The sequence below is a fragment of the Dacryopinax primogenitus genome (assembly GCF_000292625.1).
Source record: "Dacryopinax primogenitus strain DJM-731 SS1 chromosome Unknown DACRYscaffold_13, whole genome shotgun sequence".
In the NCBI taxonomy this organism is placed as follows: Eukaryota; Fungi; Basidiomycota; class Dacrymycetes; order Dacrymycetales; family Dacrymycetaceae; genus Dacryopinax; species Dacryopinax primogenitus.
Genome location: NW_024467210.1, coordinates 694,895 through 710,642, shown reverse-complemented (window position 1 = coordinate 710,642; position 15,748 = coordinate 694,895). Strand labels below are relative to the sequence as shown.

Sequence of the window (15,748 nt, the reverse complement as noted above, 5' to 3'; positions counted from 1 at the left end):
CCTGTTCACTCTCGCTGCTTCGTCCTCAGGAGGATTCTCGCATTACAGTCTTTGGCTGGTCGTCGATATACTATCACACATCGCCCGCCGTGACTCTCCTTCAAGTTTTGACGATGGCTTCGCCGAAAGTGGGAAGAGGGACAACGAATGGGATCTTAGTGGAGAAGAATTCTTCCCAGCTAATGTGGCACATCGCGGTTATGATTACTGCTTTTTTCCGTTCGGAAAGGAAGTCCGTGATGGCCAGTACATTGTGCTGCGCAAATTAGGGTGGGGTCTGTACGGAACTGTCTATTTGCTGGAAAACCTTGGGCACATCGGAGGTCTCATCTCTTCTGACTTTCACTAACATGGTACCAGAAGCGACGCTGACGTGAACCGATACCAAGCGTTGAAAGTCCTCCGGGCAGAACCAGTGTTGTACGATGTATTATACAAAGAAGTGGAAATCCTGAAGAGAGTGCGAGACGCTGATCCTACACATCCCGGCTACGAACACGTAGTACACCTCATCAACGATTTTCACGTCAATAGCGTATTTGGCACGCATATCGCCATGCTTTTCCCGGTCTTCGGCCAGACGCTGCAGCCATCCTGGACATCTATGCTACCCGTCCGTACACTGCGGGAGGTGATGAAACAACTGCTCCTCGCATTGGATTACCTCCACTCGAAATGTGGAGTGATCCACACCGGTGAGTAATATATATTACAGGTCATCGTGCTGTCTACATTTCTTCAGACATCAAGGGCTCGAACATCATGTTGCAAATTCAAGATACACATGCTATTAATAAGCAGATCGCATGTGAACCGGCGAGAGCGCTGGCCAACGTCTTTTTGAAGAATGAGATTAGGCAAGTTGTTGAAATCCCAATCAGCCAATCTCAGCCGATTTCAGTGCCTATCTTTGGGCGGAAGCTGAAGATCTGTCTCGCAGACTTCGGGACAGGTGCGCGTTGGAATAGCCAATGAGCTTGGATGCGTTAAACTAAACATATCTCTGACCAACAGCAGAGTGGGCAAGCAGTACCCATCAAACCGTCATTCTCGGCAAACTCCTCCGGCCCCCAGAAGTGGTCTTGAACGGGTGTTGGGATTGCACGGTGGACATTTGGGCCACCGGATGCTTTGTGAGAACCTTCCAAGTTGCATTCGTAACCCCGGGAATACTAAAAGTAGACAGATCGTGGAGATGCTTGACGGTTCTCCGCTTTTCCAGTGGAAAGTCACAAAGAATATTATCGGAGAGCAGCACTATCTCTCCACGGTGACTAAACAAGTTGGGCCTGTCCCTCTTGAACTCCAGAGTCGGTGCACCAGGTGGAGAGAATTCTTTAATGATAAAGGTGCGTACGCAACGATACACGTCTGCAGCGAAGATCTGACTCAGTACAAAAAAGTTCTCCTACGTCGCCCGACAACGAAGGTACCGAGTATAAGAGAGCGTTTGGTGGCGCGGCATTCGGAGATGTCGCCCCTAGCAGCAGACAGCCTGACTGCTCTGGTGCTCCAAATGATGCGACCCAATCCCGCCCACCGTTGCTCAGCGGCGGAAGCATTGCGTCACGAATGGTTCGATTTGGATCTGGAAGAAGGGGCTCGGGAAATTTCAGTGGGTATAGATGAGTTGTAACAGCACCGTACGCGGGGCCAGCCGGCGGCGGTCCTTCGTCATCAGACAGTAGCATCACTACTGGCTCAAGCAAATTGTGGGGTTGGCTATGTTCACGTCTCGGTGGTCATTATGTACATTACTTTGGAATCAGGGCTGATCGGTTATCCACAGATATGTGCAAGAGTTCCACGCGCCATACAACTCAGAGCAGATAATGACATCGAAGGACGGCCCAATTGACACCCACGTTCTGCATTGATCGACTCGGTGTCAAATTGTAGTAGAGGGGTATTGTTGGACAACTTTGGAATAGACGACGGACAACTCAGGCAGCTCGAGCTACGTTATGAGACCACGGTACTGTCACAAGACCATGATTCTTCCCTCACTAGTATCATCCAAAGCAACTAGTGATATTATTCTAATCCTGACCGATCAAGAGCAGATCGCCCCATCGCGCTTGAAAGGCAACTCATTTTCGGAACAAGGTGCGATCATAACCAACCACATCGAGCCGTTCACGAGTCGTTAGCCGCTGTCCATATCTTCGAATATGAAGCTTGCGGGGCAGTTGGGTAATGCATCAGCTCGCAAAGTAATTGACTTCGGTATAGCGTACACCAGCAAAGTAACTAGACAGAACTGTCCCCATAGACGGTAAATTGAAAAAGAAGGCTCTCGTATCCTGCTCGAGGCACAATACTGCACCTGAAGGACTTCACCCTGCTTGTCGTCCCGGTCGTGAATTCCAACAATGGCTCGATCATTTCACCTTGCACATCAATAGCCATTCCAATGTTAAACAGCGTTAAGGTGCAAGCAATTGAGATATAGAGCATTGCTTCGGCGAGATGTTGCCCTGAGTACACAATCAGAATTGCTTACAACGGGATATTAGACCCTACCGGGACAGACTCTCCTGCCGAAACCCCACACCCATCTAGTAGGATCCTGTTGCACTGTTCGACCACCAACACCAGAGAACCTGTCAGGATCGAACACGAGCGGATCGGGATACATGGTCTCGTCGTGCATGAGAGCCCTACCCTCACAGTCAGTGAAGAGTTTGAAAACGTTTCATGTCGGGCATGCCATATATTTGCCTGAACCACCGTCCCAGCAGGTATGCCATATCCATTATATACGTCGTCCTGCGTAAGCGAATGAGGCAAGCTGAGTGGTCCTGGCGGGCACCAGCGGAAAATCTCTTTCAACACGCAGTTTACGTAAGGCAGAGACCCGCGGTCTTCCATTGTCGGCAGACGGTCAGCCCCGACTGCTGTGAAGATCTCTGCCTGAGCCCGACGTTGAACCTCAGGATGAGTTGTCATAATGTAGAAAAACGAAATCATAGCAGAGACAGTGGTATCTGCAGCGCCAACAAACATTGAGCCTGCAACGTTGAGCAGGATATCTTCGTAATGGTCATCTGACGCTTGTTCTCCTTTCGACGCGAGTTGTCTTGAGACAAATGAGGATATAGCAACACCTGCAGCCTACAAAGGGAGTGATTAGAGAAAGAGTTTTGGATACGGGAAGCGTATCGACCATCTGGGCTTTGACCCAATCCAGAGGCCCTTGATAGGCGCCGTGCATCTGCTCACGATAATATCGCGCTTTTTTCTTGAAGTTGGCTCCAGGAAACCACTCCGGCAAGAATCGTACTAGGAATGGTTGAAATGGTATTGCGTATTAAAGAAAAAAATGGCGTCCTTACAAATTGGGAAAGAGTCCACTAGCCACCGTCCGGGAGTAGTGATAATGTAGCCATTGATAAAGGCTTCTTCAACAGCAGCCACGAAAGGATCGTCCCTCGCCTTGATCTTATATCCATATGCAATTTTCATAATGACGGAGGCGGCATTGCTGGAGAAGAAGATATGGTCACCAAGTAGGACTCAGGGTACGGAATAGACCTTGCCTGCGAATGTGTGCCTCGAACTGTTCTGGGCTCGCGAGCAAATTCCCCAGGAAGATTTTCACTTCTTCTTGTTGTACAGGCCAAATATCTCTCATCGGGCGAGATCCAAGAGTATCATGCAGCATTTTGCGATAGATTCTAAAACGCGGGTCGGCGAAGGGCACAAAAAAGGGACTTCGTTGTCGGTTGACCAGCTTGGTATTCATCGTCGTCATCGGTCGATCCGAGTAGATATTAGCTCGTTTCTCGAGCAGATCAGTAACGGTCTTGACATCGTTAAGGACAACGACATGGGTTCCTCCCAAGAAATTGAGATGGATGATAGGACCTGTCGATGAATCAGGGGAAGGCTTGCCACAGCTCGTATTGCAAACATACCATAAATGCCTTTCCAGGCTGCGTAGGTCCGCCATTGTTGCTCCTTGGGAACATCATGTAGATTTCCAATGAACCATTTGCCTTGAGGACCAGGCGGATAATGGATCCTACGAGCAGTGCATGTCCAGTAGACAACGAGAGCAAGGGCAACAGCAGCCAGAGCAATCCATGACGGTGAGAATGTGGCAACGAACATAGCAGAAACTGGGTATCGAACGCGGCGAGTTGTCAGTATACAACAGACTATATACCCAGTCGTTCCGTACCAAGACCAGTAAAGAACAATGAGATCACTTTGACAGAGTGTAACCCGTGCCTGGAGTGTGGCTTTCTTCGGGAACGGAGGTCGCGCCTGCTACTACCAGACTCTCCCTGCTTTTATCTTCCCGCAGTCTCCAAGACTTCAGTGGGGAAGTTCGGCAGAGACACATTGCTATGTATGATCAAAGCCACGATAGAGAAGCACAGGCGTGTGAAGTAAGTTCGCGAGACAGGGGCACGGATGTAGTCCGATTCCGATACAGCGTCTTCGTTGCTTCCATTCACCAGAAGAAAAAACCCTTACAGTAAAAGCTCTGCATACGATTCCTGCTTCACGTAGCAGTCAAACCGGAAATAGAAGCATATTCGGACCATCACTCTAGTTTCAAAGAACCTCGTAACGAGTACAAGACACGCATACATGTAGCCTTGGTAAGTTCTCTCGATGTTGGTTGCCTGCTAAGAAGGCAGGAAGACGAGTCTGTATTTCCATTGGGCAAATATATCAGCGGTGACTGCAATATCATCGGTCCGAACCGTAACTTTTGCTTACCACTGCGTGCATGACTACCCTACCACGATCTGCATTCGTGCCTCTCGGTAATGGCTTAGAGACCAACGACAAATGCTCCTCAAGGTCTCGGTGTCGTGCAATTGTTCTGCGAGTTCTCGATCACGTCTAGGTCCAAGCCAGTGTTCGTTCACCCAAGCCAATGGGAGGATGATCGTGAAGCCCATACTGATATATCCCAGAGAGGAACAACGTGTGCCCATCAAAGTCAACCAGCGACTTCAGTAGCTCAGAGTAATCTGAGCCCGTATGAGTGCCATGTTTCAGTGTAAATCTCAGACGTTCATGACCCAAATGCTGTACATTGCCCGTGAGATTCACACCGGCTCATCCACAGCAACACTCAAAGTACACTCAAAGGACACTCAAAGGACACTCAAAGGACACTCAAAGGACACCGAAAGTCTCGGTGTCAAATCTCGGTGTCGTTTCGGATCTCGTTAAGAACAAAGCTGGTATAGACAGGGTACGAGCAGCTTTCATCTAGAAACCTTTTCTACTGCTCAGTACTTTCACGTCTCTTCCCCGCGCGTCCCCTTTTGGTTGGCGCATTCGAATGATTTTGTGAGTCCTAATAAGTCTCAGTTAGTTATCGTATCGACACAGTGGAGTACGTACTTTTCTTTGACATAACGCTGCGCTCGCGCCGAGCTCTTCTTCAAACTGCTTTTCGGAGCATCTTCATTTTGCACGGCCCCCATTCCCTCCCCTTCACCCAAGAAACGACGCTTCTTCACACGACGTCCGAGGTCCATTTCAGATCTGTTATGAGCAGGTTCAGCTCTGGCTCAATGTACAATACGAACGTACGGGTCTGCCCCACCCAGCATCCTTCGAGCATCGGATAGCGTCGATAAGCCAGCCAGACCAGTGTGTTGTATTAATGGCGTGAACTTAGGTTTGCTGAAGACAACCTCCTCGCAGGTCTCAACCATGTTGTCGTTCGACCCTGTGTCGATCGGTTGTTCTGCGTCGCTTGACGGCGTGAAGCACGCTGGGCAGTCATCGGGAGGTGGTCCTTCAAAGTCTGGCAGTGAAGGATATGTAATACCACCAGTGCGGCTGATTGGCAGTGACTGGGATTCTGCTTCAGCTGACTTCGCAATGAACACATCCTCTTCGTGTATGTCGATATCCTCGTCGTTGAGCAGTTCGTCTTCTGCCGATATGGTTAGATGTTCTATGCAGCACATGAATGAAGAGCGAACCAATGTAAGCAAAGGGATGTCATACCTAGGTTATTGTCATCCCCATACCATGCTTCCGTGTTATGCCTTAGCAAGCCGGCGCCAAAAAAGCTGTAGTTTGCCCCAATTGCAAGTTGCTGCTCACGTACGTATCCGTAAGCTTCAATCAAAGCAATGAAACTGCAAGTTTTGATATCGTTCGAGTGAACACCAGGGGGAAGCCTTCCGGGTGCTTCTGCTGGGAGATCGCAGGAGCTGATATCCCCCATATCTTCGTCCTCTACTAATCTGTCAGTCCTCGGATCCTAAACATCTCACAACGACGTACCCCAAACAGCCTCCATCCACCCTAGCATCATTGTTCTGTAATCAGTCTCAGTCCAATCCCTTTGAGCCTCAGGTAAACATGGAATTCCGTATGCCCTGCGAGTGAGTGGTAGTCATCGGCCGTATGACCTCTCCTCTCCTACTGTGTAGAAGTCAGCGATTTCGCATTGACGCAGTTTCTGGAACGGACACACCGAACGCATTTACGAATTCGATCCATGGCCGCTTGACATGTCCCTCCCAGTTCTCGTGATACTCTTGAAAGCGAAGGTTCGTCTCGCAGGTTTCACCTTCTCCGACCCTGTCGATCCAGTCAGCACAGCACCGTACTGGATGTGTCTGCTTACACTAAGGTGCCCAGTCCTTTCCCGAACTGACGTCCCCCACTGAGCAGTAGAAAGGTCCACCCCGTCTTCTCCTTTAAGGACCTGATAAATGATGCTGCGGTTCGAGGTAACTTCAGAATGTTTCTGCAGCGCAAGCTGGTTAGTCGTCGTCAACGCGCGAAAGGAAACTAATCACGTACTTTTGTTTTTCCCTTTCGGACAGGCTGCATTCCGTATTGACTCCTTCGGCTCTCTCAGCGCGCGCAGCTGCCATAAACACGTCCTTGGTGGTATCTGGTAGATCTTCCCAGAGCTGTTTGGTTACGATCGATCTCGCGCCAAGCGAATGCTTGTTCAGTTCTTCTGCTTTGGCTCTTACCAGCGATGGGATATCGTCCCTCTGAGCCGCCATCAGTTCCCGAGCTCGCATTGCAGTGGGCTGGTGACGCGGAGATTTCATTTCGAGCTTAATTGTCTGCTGTCCCCTCATTCGCTTGTGGTTCTTGAACCAAGTATCAATTTTCTGCACAATTTGTTAGCGATTCCTAGAACTGACGATGTTACAGCATCACATACGGTTCTCAATGCCTTCCAGAGATCTGCCGGGATCTCTGCTTCCAGGGCAAAGTAATCAGGGAAGGCAGCAAGAAACGCGGTGGCTTGGGCCTTGGTGAACTGCAGCGGCTCTCCTCGACGACCATCGCAGCTCGACACATATGCAGGAAGTCTCTCTTTCAGCCAGTCTATTTGATGGCTGGAAAATCGTGGAATATTGACTGCAGCAGCACCCATGTGTTGACGAGCGAGAGTGGTATAGTACGAGCCAGTCGATGAGGCGGGGGAGACGACGATAGGACAGACGTGAAGACGACCGGGGGGTGAAGAGTTGTAGTTCAACCAAGATGGCTTCTCTAGGTCTGATCCACACTCGCTCCATTAGCATGACGAGAAAAAAAAACTTGGAGACGGGCAAAGATGCTCCTCCTTTGGGTATCACACAGCTTCGATTCAGGTGTCCGTCGTTATCCAGAGATCGCCGAGATAAGAACCATAAGCCTAAGATTCCTCAGGGTACATTGATGACAGTATCCAGTTAGCAACCTTTTAGCTTAGCACTGCCAAGAAGGATGCATAGAGTTGACGATACATGGCGGTAGGAAATTGGATCAAGGTACCATGGAAGAAAAAGGAAGAGAAGTAGTAGTATACCCCCGGGATGTAGGACCCCGATTGCGAGGTTGAACACATATTTCTTTAATTGCTTTCCGGAGGAAATATATCTAGGTAATAGAAGAAGACGGGAGGTACATGTATCTAATGAATATAAGAAGGCAGGTAGTAAATCTATCTAAGCAATGGAAGAAGGCAGCAGTTGAATGCCCATGGTAAGATGAAGCTGGCAATCTAGTCGCTTGTCAAGTCAATGACATCGTCCTCGCGATTGGCCTCTTCCTCCTGTGAATTGGCGTGCACACGCTGAATGACTACGGAGGCCACTGCCGTCATCAGAGGACCCGTCGGTTGCACAGGCCTGAGGATGGACATGTTTTCTCGCCCTCTACGTTGTTCCGAATTTTGCAGACCTGTGCAGTCTGTCAGAGTAGGCAGGGGACCTTTTGATGGACCACTTACGCCCAGCACCACTGCTAACATCATGTACTGTGAGCAATGTGGAAAAAAAGTCAGCCCAATCCGGCGTCCGGCTGCTTCCAACGAGTGTGCAGTTAAAAAGAAGCAAACACCCGGACCACAGCCGGTGCTCCACCTGTGGCGTTGTGAGCTCCCAGCTCCTTTCGTGACTGACGTATTTCCAAAATCGCACGTTGCCATGCTCATAATGGGAGAGCAGCATTCTATTTTGTCGTGCAAGCAGGTCGAGTAAAAACACATGTGATTGCGTTGAGTCCCAGTGAATCTTCCAGGGGAGTATGTCATGCTGAGCAGGAGTATGAGTACACATTCGAGGGATGAACTCAGAGCTACATATCACCAACCCAGGTCCAAATATAGATCACTACAACTCCCTCATGATGATCCTCTTCGATATGCATGTCTCTGCCATGACCAGTATGGCCTGGGGGTGCATCATTCAGAGCATCCGTACTCCACATAGGAATAGGGGAAGGGGGAGATGTAGCTCGGCTAATGGTCTCCAAGACGTGGGTTAGCTCAATCAAGGAAGATCTTGATGGTGGTGGAGATGAAGGTGGAGAGGACAGCAGCAGGGGAGGACTGGCACCATGCATCATAGATACCGAGTTTCCGTAAGACCTTTCCCTCCCAATATCAACGGCTTGCGCGGTCGGGTTCTGGCTCGGATGCCCTGGTCGAGAGCACGGACCAGGACAGCAGTGAATGCATCGAATGTATGGACAACCCGATCGATTGGCCAGTCTTCCACATCCATTTGTACATGGGAGATGTTGTCTAGGTGGTCTTGCTATTGTCTGCCGGGGCTGGTAGCCACTTCTTGTGCGTGGGCTTGATCTTCCATGAGATGGGCTTAGATTCATTATGAAGCAGTAGAAGTGCCGATTATAGCACTTTTACAACGTCAAATTGATGTGCCTTACAATGTAATGGGACTCACTGAGTGATATCGCTTTCCTGGGTTTCTTGGACTTGCAGATATCTTGACTGCAGGATTGATAAGAGCTTCACAGTCCGGGTGTCTACAAACTGCTGTTCGACGAGGCGGTCCATAGGCAATACCAGACATGGGTGCCAATTCGTGACGTTGCTGAAGCTGTTTGGTGGAAGCACATCGACCCTTTTATGTGATGCCTCGATGGCCACAGGAAAGCACCAGACGCTCCTAGATGTGAACTGAACCCAAAACGCACTCCAGAATTCAAGAGTGAGAATACTACGTACGAACGGGGTCCTCTTCCACAAGTACATGAGAATCCAGCCTCTTCCACAAAGTCGTTCGTTGCCCATGGAGATTGATAGATCGTCCTATCAACGGTTTTTTTTGCAAGTGAAAATGGATCCAAGCTGATCAAGTTTCAGAACACCATTTAGAGAACAATACCAAAGCAATTTTACGTACTCACTATGTCAGACAGCCGCAGTTGAAAGATGTTCGAATATAGAAACAGAGGTGACATCCGCCAGTCCGGTCCATCCTGTCCGCTGATATTGTATCCCGCAGTTACAGAGAGAGTCGCCCAGTATATTTCACATGTTGATGTTTCGATCTTAGAACCAGCAAGAACATCAAGGCCTATTCAAACAGGAGTAGCAAGAGCGAACAGTACGATTCAAGGGAACTATTGGTGGAATCATATTGGGGGAATTCCCCCAATACGCAACGCTTGGGAGGCGGTGCAACGCCCACTAAGGGCCCTGCCTCGTGCAACTCGCCCATCGATCCCTCATCTTAGCCACCACCTTACCAGCACATCTTTCTTCTACATTCAGCTCTGCAAGTTCTTTTGTAACAATATTGTTGCAATCCAGCAAAATTAAGGCGCCTGATGATAGACTAAGTGAGGTACGAGCTCATTTTCCTGGCAATGCTTCTCATTCATGCTGTGCACTGGGTGACAGGAAGCATTTTCATCTGAGAATACCTCCTTCATATCCAAGAATCCCGTCTTATTACTGATCCGAATACCGGACGATCATCAATTACTTTCCCAGAAGCGGCAGATCCATCAAGGCCCGATTCCATATAACTACCACATTTCAATGCAGTTCGACAGTGCACGATCTCGATCTTTACCTCCTGCCTTTGATGGTGACCGGGTTCCGTTCTCCGAAGTCGACGACGGGCCCCATTCATGTCATGCTTTCTGTGCGTCGCCCCGGAAACTCAATTTCTCAGGTCCGCAATGGTCGGGAATGATGTCCGTGCTGGCCGAATTGGCAAAGGGGCCGCTTGACTCTGGCACGTTGGAGCGTCTTCGCACGGTGGTTCGACTTTTGGAGGAAAATTCTAGGCGACACCCTGAAAATCATGATTCCAGTAGGGCTCCAGACCACCGTACCCAACACAGCTGGCAGACTAGGATGATTACGACCGGAGCCGCCCGCACACATGGCTTTGGGGCTCAAACTGAGCCAAGTGCGGAATTGTCTCGGCCAGGGTAAGCCGTTTGTATATTCACTCGGTACTGTTTGATCGATCTCGTCAATGTTATACTGTAGGTCTTCTAACTCTTCTGTCACATCATTATTTGAGGAAGGCGAATTCTCCAGTCTTACTGACGATGAGCTATCGGATGCCGCTCCACCTTCCGAGCCACCCGAAGCGTACTCTCCGCCTCACTTCCAACCTGCCTCACCCGTCCCTTCGGAGGCTTCTTCAGCTCCTTCGGTAGCGCCATCGTCATATCTATCACCACCGCGAAATGGCCGCAAACGAAAATATGGAACGGAGGGCGAAGATGCGCCTGTGGCTAGGCGCCGAAAGCTTAGTGCAGATCCTCTCAATCCAGCTGTCATGGTGTCAGAGATCCAGTATACCGTGGAAAGACCCCCAAACTCTACTCGGATGATCCGAACTCCCGCGCAGCACTTTATTTGGATGCTTTCCCATCTTGGATTACCATCTGGGCGTGATAAGTTGAAGAAGCTCTTCACCTCGTCTCTTGTGAAAGGGTTGAGCGCAGAAGAATTTCGAGGCACGAACATAGAATATGTCGATGCTGTGGCCGCAATCTCATCCGTTATTCACCACGATAACTGCTGTCATCTGTTGACGTGGAGACGGTGGATGGCGTGTATGGCGCTTAACAGCAAGGTGTCAAAGTAGCAAATATGTTCGCCCTTGCTATGACTTGCCACTCACTCGGTTCCTTGCGTAGAACGATGTCGCCAAACGGCGTAACCCTTCCTCAGTACTACGAGGAGCGTGTATGTCAAAGCTCGTCTTCTGATGGGCACACAATGTCCTACAAACAGTTCGACCGTTACAATCGGGAAGGATCCCATCTAGCGCGCATTGCTCGCTCCGGTAAGTGTGGGAGCGCATCACGTACACAGTCGCTGATTTGCTCTCATAGGTGGCCTACACACCCTCCTCTTGATATTAGCTTTTGGTCTTGTTGCTGAATTACGCAAGATGAGCGGCTTCGAGTTGGATATTATAGCAGCAGGCCTGACGGATCCCTCCACACTCTCGGGTATGTCTACCATTTCTTTCTAACTGCCAAATGTGACAAACGGACTGATCGCACTTTGTAGATGCTAATTCAAATGAAAAGGAGATGAAGCAGCTGCTTCTGTGGAATGTGCTCCCAGGCCTCGCATGGCTTCGGTCCTTTGTTCCTTTGCGAGCCTTTTCCCGCGATTTCGGCGTGGATTTGGCCAGCGACGCTGACTGGTTCGACGTCCACTTCAGGCAGGACGTTCGAAGTAAAGGCGCTGAAGGGAGCATGGGTACACAGGTTGCGTAGGGCTGCAGGGAGGTGGAGATTCATTATGTGAGTTCTTCCCGACATGCGCTGTGGTCTCCCTGACAGATAGTGCAGGTACATGTATTGATAACCTGGGTCTACAAAATTTGGAAAATTCAAATGCTATTCCTCCGCACTCTAATTCGGGACTTCCCTGACTTTCTCGACATCTCCCATTGGAGAAGAGATGCAGAGTCCGCTTGCATTTAAGTGTTGGGGCCTGCCCCCACTCAGCATAATCGATTTCACCCTCGATATGCTCTGCCGGATGGTCTTTTGGCACTTCGTCAGTAGGCGCCAGGTGAAGATCGAGGTCAGGACCCTCGGGTGTACAGCCCCTAAAATTGAGGGGCGCAAGACACTCTCACGCAGTCGACGGGTCTCCGTCGCTCATCCTCTACACCAGCTGTGTGCAGTCTCAAGCTGTGCTCGAATCTCGATCTTTAATCTTGATTCTTATCTATCGACAAGATGAGCCACCGCAATCCACCTGAGAGCTCCAACAATTGCGCGACCAACACCAACCCTGAAGCCACCGCTTCGTCGGCTCTTCCTCACCCTGGCAAGAGGAGCATAGATCTGCAGTCACCTTTCGATAAGCCTCGGCAGAGATTGTGCTTGCTATCTTTGAGCATTGTCTGTCCGACACACCCGATGTAGAACGCAAGAATCAGCTATGCAACATTACCCTAGTCTGCCGCCGCTTTCAAGCACTCGCTTATACCAACAATTCGCTTTGGAGGTCCATAGAGCTGCAGGTGGGATACTGCTGGGTGTTCAAGGGCTGCGGGGAAGGGATATGGTTCTTGGAGAGTGACCTTCAGATGCACGATCACGACGAAGCGGTGGTGACTGCAGACGCGTCAGAAGGCAGCGTGGCGTCTTTGAACGACAACGACGCGTCGACCTACGGAACACTCCCCAGCGATGACCTCCCGGATGAAGATACTCTCGCAGAGTTAGTCGAGCAAGCTGTTTCCTTGTCCGGTGATACAACCATGGTTGAGACGACCTCTCACGATGTCACTCACGGCGCCTGGACTCGAAGCACCTTGGAGCATCACTTGAAGCACTGCGGCTCGGAAGGCACCATTCGACTCCATCTCAATCTCACTGTCTTGACTGAATCGATGAATATGCGTGACGCTATGTTCGACCAGTTACGCGACTTGATCGATTATTGGCATCACGTACGCGCACTGCGTATGAATATCGACGACTGGGCGATCGGGCCCCTCGAAACCAGCAACTACATTAATGCCGAGCTTCCTCTCCGGTCTCTTAGTGTGCAAGACCTTTTGCGTCACAGCGAGCGCATAGTCGTGCGGGTTGTAGATGCTGTCCAGTTGCATACAATCAAACTTGCGCGCGCCAGCATCCAACTTGTCACCGTCGAAAGCAAGCCTGTAAACTTGGCTGGATTGGAGAAGGTTGCCCTGATGGATGCTGAGCTGTTCTGTATCTCGGCCGAGGCGCACGGTAAACATGCAGAAGCCCCACGAAAGATCATGTCTCCGATAGAACGTACTCGTTTTTCTCTGGCGTGCGTATCGTCCGTGCAACACCTCGTCCTCCAAAAATCGAACATCGTGGAAGGAATGCAAGCAGTCGAATTCCTGAGGCTACAGTCATTGAAGATCAATGACCGTCCTCTGCAGATTCTATATCTTGTGCGCGCTCTCAACATGCCGTACCTGCAGAAATGTTTCTTGCTATTTCCGAACTGTATCAGCTTTTAATACGACAATGTGGACCTGGATGCACAGCAGGCGTCCCTTATCCACCTTGCAAACGCGAACGGATCAAGTCTTCGGCACCTTATTATCAAGCATGCCTATCGCACGAATGACGCTTGGAACAGCGTGTTGACGAGACTTCGTGGAATCGAGTCTCTGGCATTGTTTGCTGGTGCCTTAGACAACAAATTCATCGACCTGTTCCGTTCGGGGGGGACACTCCCCGTGCTGAAGGACCTCATACTCGATGCATGCATCCCATTCTTCCATCCTCGTGCCGATCCCTTCAATGGCAATCATTTTTATCCATTCAGCGCCAAACGAATCGCTTCGATGGCCAATCAAAGATCCGGAGAGGGAAATGGACTGATTTCGATCCGCTTTGCTTTGGGCTGGCCGAGGGAACTTTCAAAGAAGATCAAGCAGGTGTTGATGAGGACTGTGCAGTCCCGTGATCTAACCCTCTCAAGCTGGATAAACCCCTGCCCAGAGCTCGAGGAGTTGGAGCGAGACATGAAAATGCGGTAATGAACTCGAACGCTATCACTGCCTTCATGCTGTATCAGACGATACTCGGTCAACGCGTGCCTGGAGCTCGTAGAGATGGAGGAAGAAGTGACATTCCGGTAAGAATTCGAATGCTATTTCTGTATCTACAATGTCCCAGATCATATCTTCCCTTGTCATTATGAAAATAGATATGATGTATAGAAGTATCTGTAACACTAGTACAGTAGGAAGAGATAAATCAAATGTGTCCTACTGCTGCATACTGTCCGACATATTGATCGTCAGCTTGTGTCTGAACCCTGAGCTTTTGAACTTCGCTCATCCCACTTCATCCCCACTTGAACGACGTGCTCGACGTGCTCTCATCAGTATTATTTTCTACTGTACTCATCAAAACTTCCTTCAGATATAAATTACACGATATCATCTTATTCGGCACTGTCTACAACATCACCAATGGCTGGGAAGCGCAAGAGGGAAGCAGCAACTCCTACCATTGAGGATGGTGCATTGGGTCGATGGGTTCGTACAGTGGAGGTCGGTACGAGACAGAAAGCGCAATACATCAAGTTACCTGCGCCCCAAAAACAAAATTGGAATATACCGATGAATCCCATGGTAGAGAGTAAGCAGGAGGAGGAGGAGGAACAAGACCAACTGCAGGTGTGCACCGTCTGTGCCCAAAGTCTGATTCGCTCTAACTTACGTTCAGGAGCCTTCCACATCAATGCCTGCTCTAGGAGAGTTCTCGAAACTTGAGAAACTCTTTGAGGATGAGCTTCTTAGGAGAGAAGGACCTTTCAAGCCGGGAGAGCGGTGCCGTGACTGTCTGCAAGGTTCAGCGGTGAGCCGATGCACCGACTGTTTTGGGCGACAGGGCTTCTGCGATGCGTGTATAGTTCAAGCACACAAAGCTCTACCGTTCCATCGGATACAGAAGTGGAACGGTCTTTTTTTCGAACGAGTTACGTTGACAAAGCTCGGTGCTATTCTGGCGTTCTGCCAATGCTGCGGCAGCAACTGCAACAGAAGAAAAATTACCGTCGTTCATACCAATGGCCTGCACGAGGTGGAAATCGGTCTTTGCGCAGGTGCTTCTGCTTCACCCCACTTCATACAGCTACTGCAACATGATATGTTTCCCGCAACTATCAAAAGCCCGGTTACGGCTGTCACCTTCGACTGCTTGCGCGATTTTCACCAACACAGTCTTTGTTCCAAAAAATCTGCCTATGACTACGTCACGAAACTCGCCCGAAGCACAGACAATGTCGTCCCAATGAGCACGAGGGACCGGTATCGGGAGTTCATGTTCTGTGCTCGGTTGTGGCGCCGGCTGCAGCTATCGAAAAGAAGCGGACAGGCGCATCGGCTTGAGGATGTCATTCCTCCCGAGTGCAAGAGCGTGCTGCTGGATTCAGGACCAATTTGCTCACGCTGTCCTGCGTGTCCTCTGCCGGGCGTGAATATTACACAGATGGAGCTTCAGGAAAACGTCACCAGGAATAAAC

General features: G+C 49.9%; 7 protein-coding genes across 7 annotated transcripts; 4 read left to right on the top strand and 3 right to left on the bottom strand.

Annotated features, from left to right (window-relative positions):
* Nucleotides 1-113: 113 nt before the first annotated feature.
* Nucleotides 114-1,636, top strand: DACRYDRAFT_109103 (kinase-like protein; the record flags this gene model as incomplete). Its single annotated transcript, XM_040768810.1, has 6 exons — nt 114-232; nt 361-695; nt 743-952; nt 1,015-1,133; nt 1,187-1,349; nt 1,404-1,636. 6 exons carry the CDS (start codon nt 114-116, stop codon nt 1,634-1,636), a joined length of 1,179 nt encoding a protein of 392 aa, XP_040627269.1.
* Nucleotides 1,637-2,250: 614 nt separating this feature from the next.
* On the bottom strand, nt 2,251-4,113 carry DACRYDRAFT_89862 (cytochrome P450; the record flags this gene model as incomplete). Its single annotated transcript, XM_040776936.1, has 7 exons — nt 2,251-2,477; nt 2,524-2,660; nt 2,711-3,114; nt 3,167-3,282; nt 3,336-3,484; nt 3,540-3,867; nt 3,918-4,113. 7 exons carry the CDS (start codon nt 4,111-4,113, stop codon nt 2,251-2,253), a joined length of 1,557 nt encoding a protein of 518 aa, XP_040627268.1.
* Nucleotides 4,114-5,225: 1,112 nt separating this feature from the next.
* Nucleotides 5,226-7,729, bottom strand: DACRYDRAFT_23273 (uncharacterized protein). Its single transcript, XM_040773185.1, has 10 exons — nt 7,166-7,729; nt 6,790-7,112; nt 6,611-6,733; nt 6,458-6,564; nt 6,393-6,405; nt 6,265-6,359; nt 5,983-6,191; nt 5,560-5,908; nt 5,368-5,511; nt 5,226-5,320 (listed from the first exon to the last, which is right to left on the bottom strand). Exons 1-7 carry the CDS (start codon nt 7,379-7,381, stop codon nt 6,103-6,105), a joined length of 966 nt encoding a protein of 321 aa, XP_040627267.1. The 5' UTR covers nt 7,382-7,729; the 3' UTR covers nt 5,226-5,320; nt 5,368-5,511; nt 5,560-5,908; nt 5,983-6,102.
* Nucleotides 7,730-7,864: 135 nt separating this feature from the next.
* DACRYDRAFT_23272 (uncharacterized protein) lies at nt 7,865-9,825 on the bottom strand. Its single transcript, XM_040773184.1, has 6 exons — nt 9,642-9,825; nt 9,464-9,586; nt 9,180-9,404; nt 8,584-9,132; nt 8,222-8,525; nt 7,865-8,172 (listed from the first exon to the last, which is right to left on the bottom strand). Exons 4-6 carry the CDS (start codon nt 8,698-8,700, stop codon nt 7,994-7,996), a joined length of 600 nt encoding a protein of 199 aa, XP_040627266.1. The 5' UTR covers nt 8,701-9,132; nt 9,180-9,404; nt 9,464-9,586; nt 9,642-9,825; the 3' UTR covers nt 7,865-7,993.
* Nucleotides 9,826-11,114: 1,289 nt separating this feature from the next.
* On the top strand, nt 11,115-12,123 carry DACRYDRAFT_23270 (uncharacterized protein). The gene is made up of 5 exons (XM_040773183.1): nt 11,115-11,344; nt 11,401-11,549; nt 11,599-11,718; nt 11,780-12,018; nt 12,067-12,123. The coding sequence occupies exons 1-4, from the start codon at nt 11,121-11,123 to the stop codon at nt 11,989-11,991; spliced, it is 705 nt and encodes a 234-aa protein (XP_040627265.1). The 5' UTR covers nt 11,115-11,120; the 3' UTR covers nt 11,992-12,018; nt 12,067-12,123.
* A 692-nt stretch (nt 12,124-12,815) lies between these two features.
* DACRYDRAFT_117363 (uncharacterized protein) lies at nt 12,816-14,203 on the top strand (the record flags this gene model as incomplete). Its single annotated transcript, XM_040770371.1, has 1 exon — nt 12,816-14,203. One exon carries the CDS (start codon nt 12,816-12,818, stop codon nt 13,728-13,730), a length of 915 nt encoding a protein of 304 aa, XP_040627264.1. The 3' UTR covers nt 13,731-14,203.
* A 367-nt stretch (nt 14,204-14,570) lies between these two features.
* Nucleotides 14,571-15,527, top strand: DACRYDRAFT_23269 (uncharacterized protein; the record flags this gene model as incomplete). Its single annotated transcript, XM_040773182.1, has 1 exon — nt 14,571-15,527. A coding segment is annotated over exon 1 (556 nt), but the record flags the coding sequence as incomplete, so codon positions are not given.
* Between the last annotated feature and the right edge of the window lie 221 nt (nt 15,528-15,748).

Bases quoted from the DNA above. Each gene is read 5' to 3' on its own strand.
- DACRYDRAFT_23270 (XM_040773183.1), top strand. From the start codon at position 11,121: ATGCTTTCCCATCTTGGATTACCATCTGGGCGTGATAAGTTGAAGAAG. The intron at 11,345-11,400 runs GTAGCAAATATG...TTCCTTGCGTAG, and splicing joins CTTAACAGCAAGGTGTCAAA to AACGATGTCGCCAAACGGCG. The intron at 11,550-11,598 runs GTAAGTGTGGGA...TTGCTCTCATAG, and splicing joins AGCGCGCATTGCTCGCTCCG to GTGGCCTACACACCCTCCTC.
- DACRYDRAFT_23272 (XM_040773184.1), bottom strand. From the start codon at position 8,700: ATGTGGAGTACGGATGCTCTGAATGATGCACCCCCAGGCCATACTGGT. The intron at 8,526-8,583 runs GTTGGTGATATG...ACTCCTGCTCAG, and splicing joins TGATCTATATTTGGACCTGG to CATGACATACTCCCCTGGAA. The intron at 8,173-8,221 runs GTAAGTGGTCCA...CAGACTGCACAG, and splicing joins TGTTAGCAGTGGTGCTGGGC to GTCTGCAAAATTCGGAACAA.
- DACRYDRAFT_23273 (XM_040773185.1), bottom strand. From the start codon at position 7,381: ATGGGTGCTGCTGCAGTCAATATTCCACGATTTTCCAGCCATCAAATA. The intron at 7,113-7,165 runs GTATGTGATGCT...CAAATTGTGCAG, and splicing joins TCTGGAAGGCATTGAGAACC to AAAATTGATACTTGGTTCAA. The intron at 6,192-6,264 runs GTACGTCGTTGT...GGGGGATATCAG, and splicing joins GTGGATGGAGGCTGTTTGGG to CTCCTGCGATCTCCCAGCAG.